At 37.3% G+C, this 22,830-nt stretch overlaps 1 protein-coding gene across 1 annotated transcript in view; it reads right to left on the minus strand.

The window, feature by feature from the left end:
* Positions 1-22,830, minus strand: part of TAF4B (TAF4b RNA polymerase II, TATA box binding protein (TBP)-associated factor, 105kDa) — a 152,775-nt gene that overhangs the window by 24,964 nt on the left and 104,981 nt on the right. Inside the window, exons 14-15 of the mRNA XM_006895046.1 lie at positions 20,345-20,401; positions 5,894-5,998 (exon numbers count right to left, since the gene is read on the minus strand). Of these exons, the coding sequence (XP_006895108.1) occupies positions 5,894-5,998; positions 20,345-20,401 (162 nt within the window). The remainder of the gene's footprint in view (positions 1-5,893; positions 5,999-20,344; positions 20,402-22,830) is intronic.

A 22,830-nucleotide genomic window follows, 5' to 3' on the forward strand; every position in this document is an offset into this window, starting at 1 on the left:
GGGGGAGGGGTTTGTGCGGGGAGAAGGGTGCAACAATGAATGAATGGAATTCCAAAATCTCTGTAGATGTTCATTGAAATGAAAAATAAACAAACTAAATTAATAAAAAAAAAAAGAAAGTAACTATAATACAGGCTGCTGTCTCAGAAACTGGACAAAATGGCCTAGGAAACAGAGATGCTACACGAGATGAGCCAGATGAGCTGCAGGGGCAGTGGGCCCGAGGGCTGTCTGTGCATGACTCTGTGCTGACCATCTGAGGGTAAGAATATGGTTGTGGTCATACCACATAACTGGCCTTTAACTAGGTGACTTTCACCTCCAAGAAAGAGCACATCAGTGAACAATGCAAATAGTGAGAGAAGCAATACTGTTGTAAGCACTACCAAGGAAAGGGGGAAATGGCTACCTACACCGCAGAGATTCCTTTGTAAATCTGGAGACCGATATGGAACTCCATTACCCAGTTCTTTTATCAAGTGCCGGCCCTGGTGCCACTGAATAATGAAGAATAGGGAAAGGATGTTTGTGTCACTGTGACACTGGTTCTTTTTTTCTAAGATAAATGCAAATTAATGAAATTCTCAAGTGATTTATGGTTATTAAAATAACTACAAACTTTTTCTTCAGAATGCAATAAAAAATTTCTGAATAGCAAGTTTGTATCTCTAAATATACATTTGCCAAATTACCTCATTTTTTTTTTCCTTCTCAGCCATTTCAAGCCCTCTCATAAATAATAACACTAATGAAAACTTTTGGAAGCAGGAGTGACATCCACTTCCTAAAGAACACCCTTCCGGAAACTCCATGCCCTTCGAGAAATGACAATAGTTATAGAAAGGCTTCAGGCCTTTTGTTCATAGGGTCATGTCTGATTTGACAGCAATCAAAAGTAAGAAGGAAAACTTGGGGATTTCTTCCTCCAGATAAAATGCATATTGTACTGCTTCAGCACTGATTAACAGATAAGTTTGATATCAAATAAGTTCCATTTATTTCTTTAAAAGAATGACTTTCATTCTCTTGGGAGTTGTAAACCAGGTACCAAAAATGATTCTGAGACAAGCTTAGACTCTTAAGATATTTTTATACCAAAACGGTGTGTAGGTCCTAATGCCATGCTTTGTCCTTCAGAGGTCTCAGTGTCTAACAGGATGACCCACAGCCGTCAAGTCATTTCTGACTTGTAGTAACTCTGTTGTTAGGTGCCACGGAGTCTGTTCTCACTTATAAGGACCTTCTATCTACAAGAAGACAAAATGCCACCTGTTGCCGCCCCATCCTCAAAATTACTACTGCGCACGGAATTTGGCATTGTGACAATCCATCTGCCTCAGGGTCCTCCGTGTTTTCACTGACTCTCTACTTATGTTACCAAGCATGAAGTGAATCCTTTTTCAGGGACTGGCCCCTGTGATAACACATCCTAAGTATGTGTGACAAAGTCTCACCGCATTTGCTTCTGTGGTGCTTTCTGGCTGCAATTCTCTGAAAACAGATTTGCCTGTTCTTCTGGCTGTCAAGCACAGGCGGTCTTCTTTGCCACCAGCAGCAGAAGACTGTCCCACGGGCTTCCAAGTTTATAACCTCTACTGCCGCCTCCTTTCCCATGGTGTGCTGGGGAATCGGGAGCACGGGCCTTTCAGTTAAGCAGCTGTGCACTCACCTAATGCAAAACCAGGGATCTTTGCTAAGAGCCACTTTGGGGGTCACATAATGACAAAATGCATGGGGAAAATTCTTCTGTTTCCTTCATACTATTTCCTAATAATACTCCCCCTCCCCTTGATTTTTCAAAGCCGGCTGCTTGCCCTTCTGATAATCATCCCTTTTTACTACTCTATCCCTACAAAAGCAAACAAACCACTCTAAAGCTGAAATGTCAACTCAGAACTAGAGGGGAAGGTCAACTGCTACAGAAATAAAATGAAACTAATTAAGACTAGGCTTTATACAAGAAAGATTCTAACGGAAATAGAATACTATCTGTAGTATATTGGCATTCACAAAAGCAATCTCTAAAAACATGTATCAATCAAGAAAACTCTTCCATAAGGTACTGCATGAGATATAGTTGACCGTGACCATAACTTGTTATTCTAAAGTGGTTCTTCTCATCTCATCTTCTCTTCCCTACATTCATGAGTTTTCTCAAAATGGCATAAAGTAGCATAATTTCCACTATTAATCTCATGGTGATGTTATAAAACCCAGTGGTTAAGAATATAGCTGACATTACTCTGAACTATAATAAATCAACTGTATAAAATAATATACTTGTCTCAAAGTTAAAATTTGCCAAAGAATTTTCCCCCATATATGTTATTGTCATGTATTGTTATTATTTACTGTCAAGTCAGAACTGACCCCTAGCTGACCCGCCAAAGGCTTTTCAGAGGCAGTTAATCGCACAGGAAGAGACTGTCCATCCTTCTCCCATGGAGAAGTTGGTGGATTTGAACTGCGTGTGTTCGGGACTGTAGCACAGCTTCTTGCCTTTAGGCCCCCAGAGCTTCCTGATATAGTTAATATCATTTTCATGTATAGTGCTAGGTAAAGTTTCAAAAGTATTCTTTTCCCTCTTATATCCAAGAATTAAAGAGGGCAACACTATAGCTTGCTTTAAGATAGAACAAATACTTATCAAGATGACAATTTTTCATTTTAGTTAGCATATGAACACGATTTTAAGCCAACTATACCAAGTAAACTAATACTATAATCACCATGTAGTTGATTTGATACTGCAAACCACATAATTTTTACAATAGTACCCATATTTTCAAGTAAATTGAATAATCTAATGTTTTTAAGACATCTCATTTACGCTATGAAATAAGGCACTTAAAATGGCATTCAGACATTTCTTAATATGTACTTTTAGAGTTATAAAAACCTATTTTCTGCAATATGATGTGACTTTTTCAGATATGTTACATAAAGTTAAAATGAAACCTATTTTCCATCACTCAACTTAAATAAAGCACACTAATTATGTGGAATAACTGCTAATGGGGGGGGGACCTAAGAATGGATGCAAATAGTAAGGTTATCAATGTCAAACATTCTAAAGGACTCCAGACACATCATCTACACCCATAGACACAACAGCAAATCCTCTAAGCCTTAAAGTAGGTTTTAATGTGCATATTAAATATTTGTCGAGTCAATTCAGAACAGAAGGAGAATCACTGCTGTCAAGTTGTGGTGATGGTGAAGAGTAGTAGGACCTGATACTAATAATGTCCCAGGGGCTGTTAAGGAACTAACAAGTCTGTTAATGACCAATGTGCTCATTAGAGGCAACAATTATGGAACTTTGCCTCACACACTTTGGGCATGCTGTCAGGAAAGTGAAGTCCTTAGAGAAGGAAATCATACTAAGAAAGGTGGAGGGTCAGAGAAAGAGAGGGAGATCCTTCCCAAGAAGGCTTGACACAGTAGCTGTAACAACGGCTCAATCAAGTCAGAAATAAGGAGGCTGGTACAGGATAGGACAAGGTTCTGATCCACTGCTGATAAGGTTACAATGAGTGAAACAAGACAGCACAAAACAACAACAAAGATGTTAATCAAATCAGCAGTGACAAATTCCTGAATAAGTGGTGTTTAAACAAATTTCTAGCCAGAGGAAGAAACAGTGAGGACTGAGAGAATAAAGCTATATCTGTAATGTCACTTAGGCAAAAGAAATTCAGAAGGAATCAAAGTTTGACAAAGCTGTGCTGTGATTCCAGAGGAACGTGCTTCACATCCACCACCTGCCCCATGGAGAAGAATGTGTAATCTCCTCCTGTGCGATTTACTGCCTTTGACAACCCACAAGAGGATCAGCTATGGGTCAATTCTGAATCGATGACACAAAACAGCATACTGAATGTAAGTTTGGAAGATAAAAAGGTAAGATTGATTTTTATTTTCATAAAAATATAAACACTTGGGAGTGCATAAATGGATAGGTTCTATAATATATTACTGGTGAATGTAAAACTGATACAATTTATTCAGATGAGAATTTTTAAAATATTTATCACAAAATCAAAAGCAACAAATACTTATGGGTAAAAGGATGTTGAGTCTGGACTTGCCTTTAAAATAGCCTGAGGAGAGGAACATTTCCATGGGAGAGTTGGAGGGAACACAAATGAAACAAAAACATGCACAAATTAATACTGGTTACAGCTGAATGGTGGGCATGTGGTTTATTATACTAGTCTCCCTACTTCTGTATATGTTTGAAATTTCCCAGAAAGCTCTTACTCATGTGGGTGCCCTTTAGCCCAGTAATCCCACTTCTAGGAATTCAGCACACAATAATATAAATATAAAGATGCACTTCTCTGTGGCAATGAAGGGAAAAACATGACAATAACCTAAATGTCCATTAGTGGGCTGGTTGAATAAACTGTTGCTTCTCCTTAATATTATATAGTCACATATCTTTAAAAAGTATGAGTCTTAAAATGGTAAGTCTATATGAAATAGATTATGGAAAGGGAGAAGCATTAACAACAGAAGACTAGAACCATTTGACCATATCTAAATAAAAGCAAAGTATATGGATTTGTGAATGCATATGATACATGGTACGTGTTCCCTTATTCACATCAATTTTCAGGAAAGATGCTCTCAAATAACTTACATTGTTTGTCAGGGGATAGAAATTGGGGAATTTGAAAGGGAGAAATTAAAAATATACCTTTATACTGTTGAATTTCATTTTTTAAAAGCATGTAAACATATTCATGTCATTTATAATAAGAATTAGGTTTTCTTTTCTTTACTGAGGGGATTATTATTTCCTATGTAAAGGAAAAGTTAATGCTGTTGAGGTGATTGTCTCAAAGTACACTTACACTTTATAAAGCAGAAAAGATAAGACCTGCTTTCACCGCCATCCCCATTCCAGATGTGCACCACAGCTTTATCTGAGTCCTGTTGAACTATGTTAAATTCTAATATAACAAGTAATTGCTCTGAAGATGTAAAAAAGATCCTTCGTTGGTGATAATTAAGCAATTAACAATAATCATGTACTTGGTTCCATGGGGAATTCAAAGGAGTAAGACCATAGCCCTTGCTTAAGAGGTTTATAACTTAAAAAGAAAAAATATTTATGCAAGGAACAATCAAAGATTAATTAACGTCAAGCAAACATTGTGGGCTGAGAAAAGATGTATGAAAAGAGTCAAGTCAAACGGATAAAATGAAGGAATTTAAAAATGTGCAACTGCCGTTATATACCATCAAGTGAGAACCGATTCCTAGTGGACCCTCCAATGAGTTTTCAGAGGCAGTAAATCAAATGGGAAGAGATTGCTCATCTTTCTCCTGCACACAGCTGGTAAATTTGAACCATGTGCCTTTGGGTTCATAACAAAAATTGCTTGCCACTAAGCCACTAGAGATGCCCCTTGGATAAGTTGCTGTGGTTATTAGGTCCTGTTGAGTTAGAACCAACCCACAGTTGATCCTCCAGCAGCTTTTCCGAGGCTGTCAATGGAGAAAACTGCTCATCCTTCTCCTTGGTGCTGCTGGTGGATTCAAACCGCATGCTTTTGAGTTGTCAGGTCAACTCCTGACCACTCAGCCACCAGAGCTCCCTAAGTGGGATCTGATAAGTCGGCCAGAAAGACTGCACAAAATTTTTAAAAACTGAGATAGTCAGAACTCTGTATGATTGGAGATACAGGATGGAAGAAGCTTGAAACAGTGTGCTAAAAAGAAGTTCAATGTCACATATTTCTTTAAACCAGACAAAAATTAAAATTTCATAAAATAGAGAAGAGTTTGGCAGTATTGTGCAAGGTAGGCTATTTCCATGCTACTGCTTCAAATCTGGCTTGGTTTCTTGGCATAAAGAAGAAAATAATAAACATTATTTCAATACCTCACTTCCAGACTCTAATGGTCTCTTCTTCCTTGGTCCAATAGCTGCAAGAGCTGTGAGATTGGCATCCCTTTGCTGTATCTGTGCAAGCTCCAACTGTTGTAACTGGAAGACAGCAGGAGAAAGGGAATCAATGTTTATACACAGTCATGCTCAGAGGGAGAACGACACCAATCACTAAATCTCTTTCTGAACTCTTCCCCAAATACAGTCATACAGCACAAATTAAATATTACTAGCTCCTCCTAATAGCCCATTCCCTGAGTCCTTTACTCCAACATCCTCTTTCGTCCACAATCTCTTAACAGCAGAGGAAGAATTTAGGGAAACCGGAAGTATAAAATACAAGAAAAGCAAAGCATCTGACATTTCATCTTTCCCAGGGTGGGAAATTACTTCAGAATAAGACCAACAACGGGCTAAAGGCAAACCAAACAGCAGTTAACATCTTTGGACTTTTAAAAACCAAAATATTTTTTTGGTACATTATGGTAAATAATTCTACAGATTTACAAAGTGCTTCATCAAATATTAAATCTTTCTTCTTATAGCCACATTAAATTATACATATTAATGACACAATAGGATAAAATTTAGCATATATTTAATCCCCTTTTTATTACTGGAGACAGTGAGGTTCTAAATTATTAGGAAAACTGTGAAAAGGTCATTAAAGTAGCACTTGGTAGAAATTGCACTAGGAGACCAATGTTGACTCTCTTTCCACGCTGTATTTATTTTCATGGCAAAAAATGCAAAGGGATTTAGCACTACTACGCTGTACAGTTTTTATCTAAATCTATAAGGCACATCAGTTAATAGCCTGGTAGATGGGTAAATCTAGTTAGTTTATCTAAATACCAGTTATTTATTTGCTAAACTATGAGTGACAATGGCACCCAACTCCTAGGTTTACTGCAAAATTAAATAATAATTTACATAAAACACTTAATATGTGACATATAATAAATGAAAGCTGCTGGCAATGATGATGATGCAGTTATCAATCCCAGAAATAGTTCTCTCTAAAGAAACTTCTACCCATAAAAGATGCCTTACTTATAGGCAGATGGGCAACGTAGTAAAGCTGGAAAATGAATATATGACTGCATGAATGCATCATTTCATCAAGGCATATTACGTGACAAGCAGTTGTTGAGGTGAGAGGGACAAAGTACAAAGCAAGTACTATGACATGAATTCTTAAGCTTTATTCAGAAGAGAAAGAATGACTGATCTCCATCAAAATCTTATTATGGAGAAAAAGAAGAAAGAATATGTGGCTACTGGTAGTCAAATATTCAAATAGACTCCAACTCTAAGATGATTATCAGAAAGTAACTCATTAGATTGATTATATAGAGGATACATGAAAATATTCTCTTAAAAGAGGAACCTAATTTTTAACATATGAACAGAATAAAAATAGTTTATCATGAAATAGTCTCACGGAGATCCAAAGAAAAGAAAGCCCACCTTAAGATCATTTCAGATGATTTTACACACACACATACACACAGAAGGTAAACACACACATACACTGTTACATGCTGCAGAGTTCTTCTACGACTCACAGCAACTCTACAACAACAGACTGGCACCCTGCTCTATCTTGCATTATTCTCAGAGTCTGCCATACTTGAGCTTATATAGTTATCCTGTCAATCCATCTCGTTGAAGGTCTTCCTCTGAATCTCCACCTTTCCCAGTATGATGCCCTATAACAAAGGCTGGCCCCTCCTGACAACATGCTCTATGTATATCAGACAAAATGTCCCCATCCTTACCTCTAAGGATCAGCATATTTAGACATATGCATGCATACACCCAGAAACCAAACTCAATGTTATGGACTTATCACTCTAAGGGACCTTCCATCAGATTTCCAAGGCTGTAAATATTTCTGGGAGGAAGCTGCCTTTTCATTCTCTCAAAGCAACTCGTAGATAGATTCCAAGTGAACTTTCTGTTAGCAGCACAACATGGAAAGGACTATGCAACCACATCAAGCAGCAGGTGCTTCAGATCCATCAGCTGCTCTGACAGAAAGACAGACGATCTCCTTTCATGGAGCTTACAGCCTCTGATAACTCATGGACTCAGTTATGAACTAATTCTGGCTCAACAGCCAATTGAGTTTGAACAGAACCTTTAGTAGGAAGACAATGAGTTAAGAATCACCTTCTCTTTGTCCTACAAATTTCCAGGCAAATATTATTTTAAATGTGTTTACTTATAAATAAAGGAGCTCTGGTGGCATAATCCATAAGGAAGCTGCACTGTTAACGTAAAGGCAATGCTTCTCTGGCTGTTCAAATCCAGCAGCTGCTCTAGAAGACAAAGATGGGCAATCTTCTGCCCTGGAATTTACTCTTCAAAGTCAGCCCGAATCTGGAACAAAGGGTGCAATGCAGACTGGGCTGGGCGGGAGGAGAAAATGCACAACAAAGAGGAGAGAAGAAAAAAAAAAAATCTGCCGCGGGCCAACTATTACAAACAAATAGCCAGTAAAGTACTTCAGAAACTACAAAATGCATTTTTAACAATAGCATATAATTTTAGAACCTGATGCTGCCACAATCCAAAACTTCTGGGTGACAGAATAGTTCTAGTTAATCTACCCTGAGGCACAAATCAGATAGCATGATAGGTTCTTAAATCCTGTCTTGTAAAGAAAGGGCATCAGCAAGGTGCCTTTGCATCAGTGAAATTTACCAAACGATAAATTGTAAACTGTCTTGTCTTCCTAATGAGCTAGGGAATTAGCTAGACTGGTGCTAATCCTTTATGTTTGGTAAGTTATAAAATGCAAGCTTCTGAGCCTGAAGAATTAGTTAGTGGAAGGTTGTAACTAAATAGTAATAATATTTAATAATTATACTGTTTACTTCATCACCTTGGCACAGACATGACCTAGGGTGAAAATCCATCGCTTATTCCTGATATCACAGATTTGTCGTCTTTGTCAATTTCACTAGATATTTATCAAATTTACTGCTCAAAGAACTAGTGCTTGGTTTCACTGATTTGACTTTCTCTTTCTAAAGTTATTTCTACTTACATTTCTACTCAGTTATTTTTCTATTTTAAAGTAAAAACTCAGTGATGTAAGAGTTTTCTAACCTTTAATAGTACAAATTTCCATCTTCCCTGCTTTTAGCTGTATCCCAAAGTTTAGATGCTATATTTTTATTTAGTTAAAAATATTTTCAAATTTCCTTTAAGACTTTGTTAATCTACAGACTATATAGAAGTATATTATTTTATCTCCAAATGTTGCCATTTTTATTATCTTCTATAATTAAATTCTAGTTTAAATAAATTACAGTTTAAAAAGATCCTTTGTGTGCTGATAATTATTTGAAATTTCTTAAGGACTGCTTTCTGATCAACGAGCATTTTTTGGTAGTGTTCTATGTATATCTGACCAAAACATGCATTCTGTTGTTGCTGAGGGAATATTTCCTAAATGTCCATTAGATTTAGTTGACTGATTTTGCTGATTTTCTTTGTCTATATATTACTGAGAAGCGAGTGCTGAGATCTGTCAGTTTATAAGAATTTGTTTATTTCTCCTTTCAGTTCCATTAGTTTTTGCTTCAGTGGTTAGGTGAACACATACTTTGGATTATTATAGATCTTCTTGGTGGATTAATCTTTTGTTGTTGCTGTGTACTCTCAAGTCAGCACTGACTCACAACTGACCCTCCAGCGGGTTTTCAGAAGTAGAAAATCCCACGGAGGAACCTGCCCACCTTTCTTGCACCCAGCAGCTTGTGGACTTGAACCGCAAGCCTTTGGTTTGGCAGCACAGCTCCTTACCAGTAGACCACCAGAGCTCTATTACTGTTATTATTACACGATACTAAAAGAGTCAACCTTTTCTGGGCATTTCATATAGATATGGCACGCAGAGAAGATGCAGGGAAGAGTTCTGCCAAGCAGTCGGCCAATAACTTCGTGGCTCACCTGTGAATGCAAGATTTCATTTGCTTCATCATTCTAACACCAGTGATTTTTGCATTCCTTTGGACTGCAAATTCTAAAGTTCTTAAAGTTCACCTCCATATTTCAATTTAATTCTTTTTAAAATTATCATACAGTAAAAATGACTCCCATCATCACCAGAAGTTGTGTTTATTTGAACATGTGCCACTGAGTGGACCACAACTCATACAGAGCCTCTGAAGATCCAGGTTACTCTTTTAGGATCATGTAATAATCCCTATTATCTCTGCTCTGCTCTTTATTTCATGGCTTTAGAATCTCCTTCACCTGATGTTAATTCAGCTACTCTAGATTTCAGCTTAAATGTTTGCAATTCACATTCCTCCTATCCTTTCAGTTTATCTAGATATCAGATATCTAGCTCTATCAATAAATCTGAACTGTAGACAGCTCAGTTGTGGCTTCTGAAAATCCATTTTGACAATATCTATCATTGGTCTAATACTTAATGTGATCATTCATATCTAGAGTTAGTAATCATCACCATTTTATTATCTGCTTTGGGTTTGAGTGAATATTTCAAATATTCTATTTCATCTAATTTTTTTCTGTATTTCCTTGTAGATCTTATTCGTTTTGTTTTAACAGACTCAAGATTACAATATATACAGTATCATATCATTCCTGGCCTACTCATAATCAGTGTTTCACCACCTAAATTGGAATGTACATCTCATTTGGCATAGTTGTTTTCCATGTTTCATATGCATACACTGAAAATTCCTGAAAATCACTCTAATTGTTCTTTATTTAATCCTGATGTTCAAAATTTCCTTTTGGTATAATTTTACCTTCAATCTGCAGAATGTCCTCAAGCAATTCTTACATGAGCAATTCGGTGATCAACAAATTCTCAAAAAAAACCCCAAAACACCAAACCCCCCCCAAGGAAACCACACAACAAAACCAACAAACAACCAAGCAAACAAAAAAACTGAGATAATGTATTTCAAACAATTTGCCAATTCAACAATTTTCACAACTCAGTGACATTAAATCCATAATACTATACAATCATTACTACCATCCTTTTCAAATTCTTCTACCAAACATATTTTCAGTAATGTTTGTTTTGAAACATGATAATCCCTCTGCAAAGACTCGTCTCTCTGTTCTCTTCCACACCTGTTGTTGTTAGCTGTTAGGTGTCATTGAGCCGAGTGCTAATCACAGTGGTTCATGAACAGCAGATCTGGTGTCTGAACTATTCTGCACCATCCCCCAATCTCTGACATACACGAGTGCATTGCCACAGTGACGGTGTAAATTCATTTCATTCAGAGTCTTCCTCTCTTTCGCAGGCCCTTCACCTTTCCAAGCATGATGTCCTTTTCCACGGAGTAGCCTCTCCTAACAACATGCCCAAAGTACACGAGACCAACTTGTTTGTATGTATTTACTCATTTCCTGTAACGGAATCCATACGTTTTCTTCTTATAACTGGCTTATTTCAATGCATAAATTTCATCCACATTGTAATACATATCAAGATTTAATTTCTCTGTATGTCTGAGTAATATTCCAGCAATGTGAGCATAACCACATTTCCAGGTGGGGTGGGATGTAGGGGTTGGGTAAGTGTGTGCACAAAAATTATTTCATTTTGACAGAAGCAGATTTATCAGTCAAAGGTAAAAATTTTCAACAAGAATGCTGAATATGCAGCTATGTGTTAAAGGGTAGTATCACTACAGAGGTATTTATTGTTGTTAGGTGCCATCAAATCTAGATACAAGAGAACAAAACACTGCCTGGCACAACGTCGTTCTACATGCATTGCGACATCTGAACCCACTGTTGCAGGGACCCTGTCAATCCATCTCCATGAGGGTCTCCCTCTTTTACATTGACTCTTTACCAAACATTTACTTTTTTGGTGGTGGTGCTGTCGAGTCGGAACCGACCCATAGCTCATTCTCCAGGGGGTTTTCAGAGGCAGTGAACTGCTCAGGAGGAGACTGCCCATCCTTGTCCCACATTTACTTCTTTAGGACCGGTGATATGACCAATGTATTTAAGATTAAGTCTCACCATTTCCCTGGTAAGGAGCCATCTGTTTGTACTTCTTCAAGACAAATTTGCTTCCAAAATTATTTTACTAGTCCCATTATTTTTCTCAATCTTTCCACTATCTATCTACGTTCTGTATTCAAATGCATTCTGCTCTGGTTTTATAGTTTTGTTCTGTGGAAGAGATAATGTAGAGTATGTTTGCTCCAACTTAACTGGAGCTCTTAAAAGTTAGTTTAAATGGAATTCTGACAACAGGTTTCTGTTAAAATATACTCCAAGCAGCCTTTTTTTCAAAAAACTTAAACCATTTGCTCACCAACATCATCAACATTCACAAAAACATTACGCTGTTTGGTAGACTCTCTTTTAGAAAGACCATCCCTTTTCATGAAAGGGGGCCACATTCACCTAACATTGAAGATTAAGTTGCCAAGTCAATTCTGACCCATGTATGACAGGATCAAATACTGTTGCATTATTATGTCAATCCATCCCACTGAGAGTCTTCAGCTTTTTTGCTGACTTTAAGCATGCTGTCCTCTCCAAGGATTGATGTCTCCTGATAACATGTCCAAAGCATGTATCACAGAGTCTTAATATTTTTGTTTCTAATAAAGAATCCCTTTCAAACCCTTAAAATCAATTGTTAAGGAGGCATTCCACCAATGCAAGGCAAAGTCTTACAGTGTTCTTAGATGTCAAGAACACCTGAGATTCCTGAAGTGGTTAATGTACTCTGATGCCTCACTAGTCAGCCCATCCAATCCATCTCGGCCTTCTAGGAAAACGGTATATTCATCTTGCAGTTTCAATTAGATACCTTCTCTGTTTAGCTTAAACATAGTACTTTATGTATTGTTTTAAATAAATATATGCTGAAGAACTACTCGCTCACACCTGTTCTCCCATTATACTCTCCTCTCTCACCTTCATCATCTTCTAACTCTGCAGAGGAAAAATAATCAATATACTCAATGCCATTCTCAAGCATAATCCCAAGACTTTGATGGCAATGTTCTTAAAAGTCTCTATAGTTAATGTTTTTCAGTGTCTATTTTTCCCCCTCTAATCTTCATCTTTCTTTAAATTCTGACAGCCTTGTGACATAAATAGAGCAGATATTATTAAGAATACGGATTTTGAAACAGGTGCATTCGAAGAAATAAACTTTCCCAAGGTGAGGTCAAGACTCCAGCCTTCCTGCTTCTAGCTCAATGTTATTTCTTTTATAGTACGCCACTCTCCTAAAAGGAAAACAACATGACTTTCAAGACACTTTCTTATATATTAGGAGTCAATCAGCCTTCTTATGACATTTTAAGTAAAATACCTTTTCTCACAGGTTCATCAATCAAGAAATAGAGCCAATAATGGTCTTTTGTGAAAATACTCATTTTTAAAAAGTCAAGTGTGGCTTTTCTGATTCTATGAGAAAACCCATTAAATGGCCACTGAATTATGCTAGTTCAAAATTCCCAAATCATAGTATTTTGCTTTAACCTTCTGTACTTACTTAACTATATATACATAGAGGAGGTGAATGTTAAAAGTGCCTTTCTCTCCCCTCTGCCTATCTCCAGGCAGCAACAATGAAGCATCACTTAAGAAGTGCTGGAAAACAATCTAATAATCATTGTTAGCAAGGTGGAGGGTCAGACCTCTAATGAGATGGATGGACACTGTAACTGTATTAATGGGCTCAAGTGTATCAGAGATGATGAGGATAGGAATGGATAGAACAGGGGTCAGATCTGTAGTTTATAGTGTTCTGTAAGTCATACTCTAGGTTTGGTATTATCATAAACTTGGGGGCTAGGATCTGTATGTTAATACAGATTTGTATATATAGTCTGTAAATTAATAAGCGCTCCAAATAAGTTTCATCTATATTAAGGTTTTCTAAATATTGTTTTAGCAATTAATGCTTTGAAGCATTTGCATCTGTTCTCTTCCATGTAAATAAGCCCTTTATAAATGTGTCCTTTAAAAAAATATTTTCTCTATATCGCCTTAATTTCATTTCAAGAACGTACTTCCAATGATAAGTTTTATTTTGTTCTATCCAGTGTTCTGTGAGCTTTGGCTCATTCAGAACCAGCACAATGCTTAAATGCAAACTGTTATAATTTAATAGCCTTAACTATCATGTTTTATTAACTCCAGATCTTTTAAAATTTCATTTTAAAAATAATACTTTCACTCTCCTCATAACTGAATAATATCATTTCCAATTTGTAGTGAACCTTATAATTCAGTGATTAATTTTTGGTACAATAATTATTGGTTTTATGGGACCAAAGGTAGTTTTCAACAACAAACTGTACTTGCAACCGACAGTGTCTATTCCTAGAAGGAAGTTAATAAAAGGGAAATACATACCAGGGATACAGAAAACATGGCTGAAATTTTATACACACACACACACACACACACACACACACACACACACACACATACATGTATATATTTCCAAGTATCTGATCATACTAACAACAAGGAAGAGACGAGGGTGGAGACTGTCCAGATGGCAAGAAAAGTGAACTTAAAACTTAATATTTTCCAATATTCCTAGATTATGAAGAAAGGAAGCCAACAGATCAGAACTTCAAGGATTTCTGAAGAAGAAAGAAACGGTAAAGAATAGAAGAAATCCTGAGCAACTAGCAGGAACTTTTGAAGTGAAAGGAATAGCTGCCTGAAATCTAGAACCCAAGACGTGAACACTGCAAACACTGACAGGTCGACTCAGCAGTGAACGACTGCTGTGCAATATGTGAAAGAGAAAGGAGAGGAGCAGAGGCAGCTCTGCTGGAAACATATTCCCACCCCCAGGAGCAATCCAGGTGATCCAGCACCTTCCACAAGCAGAGTCACTACTGCAATTAATGAATGCCAACACTTTCTAAGTCTTCTTTATTTCCAAAACACATTTTTAGAATAGGTATTTTTAACATAGATTATCCTACTTATTCAACACTCCTATAACAAATACCACAAATGAAACTCTAACAAATTTGCTGTCACCTCAGAGGAGGCCTGAGCACCACCTCTAGGGGAAGGCTTTCCCTGTCAACACTGGAAAAGCTTCTGCTCCAAGGTGATCTTCATATGGGCTGGCAACTCTCTTCCCCTTTCTCTGCTCCTTTGTTTAATCTCTATAAATTGCAAGAGACAGGCTCAAAATACATCATATACAAATCCTGTCTCATTAACATATCAAAGACAACCTATTCCCAAATTGGCTTATAGAGGTATAGAGGTCAAGACTGAAGCACATTTTCCGGAGGGAAAATTCAATCTCTAACAGGTGTGTATGTGTATACTAAAGTATACTCTAAGTTAAGGAAGCTCTGGTGGCCAAGTGGCATGAAGCAGCGCTGCAATCCCAAAGGCACGTGGTTCAAGGCCACCTGCTGCTATGTAGGAAAAGGATGGGCAATCTCATTTCAGAAGCAATTAACTGCTTCGGAAAACTCTCCAGAGGGTCAGATCTGACTCTACAGTACACAACTGCAACACTGCATGGAGAGAGAATACAACCCTAAAGTATACTCTTAAGTTAACAAATAATGATTCCACTCCACAAAGATTGACTTTGTAAAGATGCTGATAATAAAAGACAACAGTGAAAACTTCTAAAAAAAAGTATTTGACATTTGACATACATCAACTGATTTACAACAAAGTAATTAGAAAGGAATCCTGTCATCAACCGGTAATTTTATATGCCCTGTTTTTTAGAAATTAAAATCCCATTTTGTATTTTTAAATGTCCTGATTTCTGTGAACAAACCCCTGGATTCTTCATAATACAAGTTTTCTAATGACTTATAGATTTAAATTTTTTAATTGTTATTGTTTTGCCCAACCCCTACGAAATTCACTGCAAAGCTAATGTATGGGCATATTCAGCTCTTGCATTCAGCATCTATTTCTTTTTTGTTCCCTTCGTTGGCTGATAAACATGGAAGTGGAAATATCAGGGATTGCTCAATAGAAAGGGCATGAATTCTTTGTCTCACTATGCACAGGACTCAACTCACATTTCTGAAAAAAGTTTATAAAGAAACTAGGGTCGCTGTATATAAAACCAATTTTTAATGAATCAGGATGTTTGAACTCAGGGTCAGACAGATTGTTCCACAGAATTCTGGACGAAGCAGTGAAAAGGGCAAACACTGAGGGCAAGACAGTAAACCTGGCCCTCATCTCAGACAAGTGTGCGGTTGTCCTGAACAAAGATGGACCTGCCTTTTTGAAGCTGATACCTGGCGATTGGCAAATCTAGTTAAAACCTTCACAAATATAAAGTGAAATGGAAAAATGCCAGTATTTAAATTTTAGAAAAAGTATATAAGGAGAAAAGAGATTTAAAGTGTTGGTATTGGAAATACAAAGTCAGAATAGAAAAGGAGCTAGAGAGGAAGAACACATGACATATTCTAAGGGGTGGGTGGGGTGAACACTCAGAAGTTTGAAATGAAATGTATCAATTACAAGGAGAGATATTCAGAGACAGACAGTAAGATTTAGATCAGACAGATAACCTGTCAGATCCATAAGAACAGCATGCAGCAGGAGCTACTTCGACGGACTATGACTCTGACTAAGCCGGAGGCAAAGCCAAAGGCAGGCTATATTTTTTTAAAGTGTCAACTGTGAATGACAAATTTGGAAGAAGTCAATAGGATGGATGAAAACTTATCACATACCTGTATGAAACCATCTGCCTAATTTAGCATACTGTGTTCTTGTACCAAATGCAGAGAATAAATGAATAACCTCTAAAACTGCATTAGAAGAAAAACCACAGGAGAGATAACCTACTCCTTAACAGCTGAAAAGTAGCATGGATTATATTATGTACAAAGGGAAGGCAGGCTGTCATTTAATATTTATATTCCAAACACCAGGTTGAAACACATCCCAGCATAAATAAAGCCTACAACTTTTCTAAAAATGTTCTTTGGAGTTCTGCATTCATAAGATACTGTTATTAATCTATTTCCTTTGACTTCCTTCCTAAGTACGTTACCTGGAAAGGGAAGGCAATGCAATTCTAAATTAAGCAACTGCAGCAACTATCTATCGCCCCCCCACCAAAAAAAAAAAATCACAAAAGCCTTAGAGTTTATACCAATCTGATACTGATTAGTGTCTCCCAATGATAACTTTACAAATAAATCATCATACAACAGAGTAATTCAACTCTCTATTAAGGTCAATGATTCTTAAAACAAAACAAAATATGGCATCTCTGGTTGATTTTGAATATTGAAGTTATTAAGAGCTCTAAGGGGATGGAAGATAAAGAAAATGACAATATTTTACTTTCAACAAACATTTGTAACAGAATAGTTCCATTATTGAATCAGGTCCAAACTACTTGATTCCTTTTTTGATCAAAGAGGATTAAGGAAAGGAAGTAACTAGAAAACTTTCATGGAAAGAAATTATATTGAGTCCTTTAAAACTATTTGCTTAGAAGCAGGAATAAACAAAGGTGCAAAAGGAGAGAAAATCAGGTTTATTATCATTTATATAAAAATGTTCTATTAATATAGGCATTTTAAACACATTCATTTTTTATTATTTTCTTTGAAAAACATAAATTTGGAAGAAGTCAATAGAATGGATGAAAAATTATCACATACCTGTATAAAACAATCCTCAGGGGCTAGTAGGAAATACAACTAAAAAGGAAAACTATCTTATACCAATCTGAAAATAAAACTAATCTATAATCCAGATGGTTTAGGAAAGAAGGGATAGAAAGAGTTAAGAACTTAAGGAATAAAAAACAAGCTTTTTTTATATTTTTATAAAAAGCAATACACGTACATATTTTGGTACAAGAGCTCACTTTTACATGACCCTTATAAGCAATGGTCTTTTAACTCCCATGAAAATACTGGCAAAAAAAATTACATGGCACCCTTATGGGGGTGCAAGTGTTAGGGGCCCTACTCTTTGTTATCTAATGTTCTATACAATGAAACATCTTGTTCCGAACTCACAATCTCTGCTGTGCTTAAACCCACGGTCAATCCCACCTTGATGTGGGCCTTCCTCTATGGGGAAACTAATTTGTTTTCAGTTTTCACCTCATTAGGCTTGAAATGAAAGATTCCCCAAGGTGAACAGTGGGGACCACTACAACCAAGAAGAGAAAGGAGGAAGTTATGTCCTTTGGATCCTAGGACCCTGCACTGAAAACCTCCTAGAAAAGCTATAATGGAGAAAGAACACCCTAGAAACGGTACATGAGAAGTGGGTGCGACAAAACTAGGTTGGTGGGAAGGGTAACACAGCAAGAGAGCTCATCACCTGTGAAGACAGGTTGGCGGAATGTAGTCCCAAGTCCTCGTAGAGGGAAGTGAGCTTGATGACCAGGGAGGGAGAAAGCCAAGCACCTTCATGAAGGCTTACGAGGAGAGTGGGATGCTCTCAGGCACTTCTGATAGAGCTAAAGAGCTGGATATTATTTACCTAATAATAGCAGAAGTCAGTTCCAAGGACCAATGTGCAGAGGGAGAGAAAGAGACTTGCCTGTGAGCATGGTTGATAAGAGGCTGCCCTCATTCAAGAACTACACCTGACTCCTTCTTGATCCTCAGTTGTATCCTATTACTTCCCTGATAAACCTCTTACCTTTGAGTATGGTCAAGGAGTTCTGTGTGGCCACTGTAGTGAATAATTAAATGCAACAGAGCCGTAAAGAGCTCTATGAGATGGAAGGCTGGTGTCAGAACCAGTCAAAAGGCCAGGGAGTGGTGTTCTACATCTGACTTCTACCCCGTAGTAACTACCCTTGGGCCAGTACTGATGACGACTCTCCTTCCATCCTCATGGAGTTAGAGAAAACCAGACACCTCTGTCTACAGAAGTGCATCTAATCAATTTTTCAAGTAGAAGAGAGAAATCCAACTCTAGGTAACTAAGAATAGATTGTCCACTTAAAAAAGAAAATCAGTAATCAAACCAAATCTGGTCTTCATACTAGTGTCTTTAGATAAATTTTCCACTGGAAAAAATGACTAAGAGACATTTGTTGCTGTTGCTGTTGAAAAGAAAACATTTCTGTTTCCAATCTTCCCACTTTGCAGTTCTCATTTCAATCCAGAAGCCCCTCCACTCAGGGTTCACGTGTTCTTTTTCTCTATTTTAGTAAAAATATACCACACTGATTATAAAGGTCTTGCTAGCTTTCCATTTGTTTTGCCTCTGCTCCAACATTAACCCAAACAATAAGGGCCTTTAAAACATTCATAAATAACGTGCTGCTGCTGGCACCTAGGAGTCACTGCAGCAATGTTAAGCAACAACAAATTTCATAGTTCAAGAGGCACAGTTAAGAAAAAAACGTTGCTTAGGAAATCATTCTGATTTAGCACAAAAATCCTTAAAAATTGCACGAAATCAGTCAAGTAACTATAGAAACCAATTTCTTCAGCTCCATATCACACATCTCACACCTCAATTGTCTTTATTATCGTCTGCTGTCAGATCCTTAATCAGAAATGTGAACAGGCTTGATGATTTATTCAGCAGGGAAAAGAATCTGTAGGTCAAGTGAAAAATTTCACACACACCCATACACACACACACACACACCCACACACCCATACACATGCCACATCTTCAACCTTAGGTACTTTCATTTTATTCTGTTCCCAGCAGCTCTGGGGGCAACTCCAGTGAGATCCAATATTAAGGCTCAATTAAAATAAGCTCCAATTAGTGGAGCTTTTTTCTCTGGGGCTAGAAAAGTCAGGAAATGGATATTGGGAAATGTAAAAAGTCAGCTACTGAGAGGAGGCTGCAGACATAAATGAACTTATTTGTTGATTTCTACAGTTGCTATGCAGAGGCCTCTGGGAGTAAAAGCTTAACCAGTCTAAGCTATAAACTAAAAACCCTGCAGCTAAACATGAACTGTGTGAAACAAGGGCTCCATTCCAGAACAGAAAACTGCTGGGCCCAGAAAATTAAAAGCCAGAGGCGTTTTCCATTTAAAACTAAATCCCAGTACCGCCTCCCAGCCAAAGAATTATAAGTAGTATCAGATTTACAAAACGAACAATTACCCTGGAAAAATGTAGCCTATTGTACAGTCCCAGATGCTAAATCTCCAAAGTTTCTCTCTCCCTCTTTTTAATCCCACATTATATCCCTACTAAACACACTGCTGTAGTTTACAAAGGGCCGTTTCTAGACAGGCCTAAGCCTTGAAAATAAATTTTGAAAAGAGAGCACATAACTCATTGACCTCATTTGAAGTCCTGCCCTTGCCTGTGGCAGTTCCTGTCCTTCCCCAAGGCTTCAGCAAATGGTATGCAACAGCAAAATAAACCGTGACCTAATTGCCGGGAGAAAGCGGCCAAGCTTCCCTCCAACACAAAGACGAGTATGGTAACTTGAAAGTCCTACCTCTTTGGCTTTCTGCTTTAATCTCAGCTGTTCTGGATCTTCTTTATTGGAACGACTCTATCAAAGGAAAAGAAAATTTTAATAGAAATTACTAGCATCTAAACACCGTAGTTGCTGCTAAATATTTAATAAATGACAATTTTCTCTTGTGATTGAAAATCTTAGCTCCGGGGGAAAACGCCTCAATCCAGCCTTCCTGCACTCCCTCCCCGGCTCCCCCTCCTGCTCATCACGCAGGCCGGCTGCTGCTCTGTAGCCTGGAGGAAGCTTACACTGAAAATGATGCTAACAATGTCAGTCAGGTCCAGTTGAGGCATGGCCTTGTTCTTGTTGGAGCACTAAACACTAGGAAATGGATGGTAGGGATGAGAGGAAGGAAAAGAAAGATAATTGTTGGTGCAGATGGAATGAAAACAACCATCACTAGCAGATCTTCAGGTGAAGCCATTTTGGGGAAAGTGTACTGTATTTCAAGGACTATAGCATGTGGTATTTCAAGGACCATTGAAATCAAGAACAAGGCATGACGAACCTTGGGCCAAATTTCTCTCTTTAAAAGTATAATAATTTTACATATAAGCAAGAGAATATGTCCCATTGTATTAATAATTTATTGGTCTTTGGGATTCTCTATGGCATTAAACTGAATCCTGTGTATAAAAAAATATTTACTAAATGTCAGTTTCTACATTGATTAGGTTTGAATATTGCAAAAATAAACAGTCATCAAAGATTATTGTAAAAAGAAAGCTACCTTCTATGTGCAATGCTGTGTTGGAAACATGGATGAGGAATTCTTATTTCTGTCCACTGAAATAATGTTTGTAATAGATGACTTTTTTCTCATTCTTAACATAGTTACCCAACTCTTTTTCTCATCCTAACAACTTATAAAGTTATCTAACTTTTTATAAAGGTTATTCTATCAAATGTAACTTTAATTACGCTAAAGATAGTTAAGGAATAAAATCTACCAGTAATTTCTGATTTATTAAATATCGTTGGTATTTTATGGGTTAAATCAGTACCTTTGTTAAAGAGGAACTGTTTAGGTATAAAAATACCATCTAATTCTGAACACCTTAATTGAATATCAACATAAAGTCTTCTCAAAGCTAGTATTTTTTCCCACTTCGTTTTAATTCCCAAACCACAAAAATAACTTCACTATGGCTAAAATTCCTCTATTACTCTACTAATAATATGAGCAGAAAATGAGTATGTGCTTATATAAATTTATATATGAATTTTGTTTGGTTGTGTATGTGTGTAATGTTTTTGTTCCAGAATACAATAAGCACATTAAGCCATTATGCCTTTTTTCTGTCAACCAGCATTTACACGTACGTCATCCACAGCAGAAAGCCTGCCTGCTCTGTGTGCCTCTGTCATACAGACATAAATGAACAAGATGAAGTTCATGTTCTTACCTTTTAAAGAGGTAAAAAATAACAAAATTTGAACCTCCATTTAGTATGAAAAATGTTTTTGATGGGGAATATTAAGTAAGACTTGCTAATACTGATAAATGCTATTAAAAAAAATTAAGACAATGTGAACTAAAGCAGTAACTCAACTCATTGTGGACGAACAGGAACCAACTCATAGCTGAGCCCCTACTGGGCTTCCAAGCCTGTAAACTACACATGAGAGAATTGCCCACGTTTCTTCCTCTGTAGCACTGGTGTACTCAAACGGCCAGAAAGGTCCAGGCTTTGGGCTAGCAGCACCACTCACTAGACGACACCATCAGAGTTCCCTGGATAAGGTGACCAACGGGCACAAAGAGGAAGGCAGGTGTAAATGCTACTTTAGCTAGAATAGTAAAGGAGCCCTCTCTGAGTTATGACATCTGAATGACAAGAAGGAGGCAGTCATGCAAAGATCTGGGGTCAGAACATTCTAAAAGGAGGCAAAGCCACTGCCAAAGCCTAAAAATGGGAACAGCTTTGATATATCGGAAGAGAAAAAAGAACCACGAGATCTGCGCATGCTGAAGAGCTAAAGGGAAAAGAGTGGAGATGGGTCTACTTACATTTTGAGCCATGAAGAACACTTGAGGTTTTAATCTAGTTATACCAACAAGTCATTGGAGAATCTGGGGTAGAGGATTAATATACTCCTGAGTAACTTCCAAAGATCACACTGGCTAGTATATAGAAAATGCTTTTTAGGGATCCAGGATTGGAAGTTAAAAAAAATTTAGGAAACTGTTATGAAGTAACTATTTTGAGTAAGAGACCAAAATGGATGTCAGAAGATACTCTGAAAATTGCACAGGAGTGCAGAGAAGCCAAAGCACAAGGAGGAATTCAAGATACTAAAGAGTTGGATAGAAGATTTCAAAAGGAGCACGGGATAACAAAGCAAAATATTACAATGAAATGTGCAAGGAGTTGGAGTCAGAAAACCAAAAGGGCCGTACTCGCTCAGCATATCTTAAGCTCAAGGAACTGAAGAACAAATTCAAACCTCGAGTTGCTATA

Source organism: Elephantulus edwardii, unplaced genomic scaffold (genome assembly GCF_000299155.1).
Source record: "Elephantulus edwardii isolate Elephantulus edwardi_28Jun2011 unplaced genomic scaffold, EleEdw1.0 scaffold00155, whole genome shotgun sequence".
Taxonomy (NCBI): domain Eukaryota; kingdom Metazoa; phylum Chordata; class Mammalia; order Macroscelidea; family Macroscelididae; genus Elephantulus; species Elephantulus edwardii.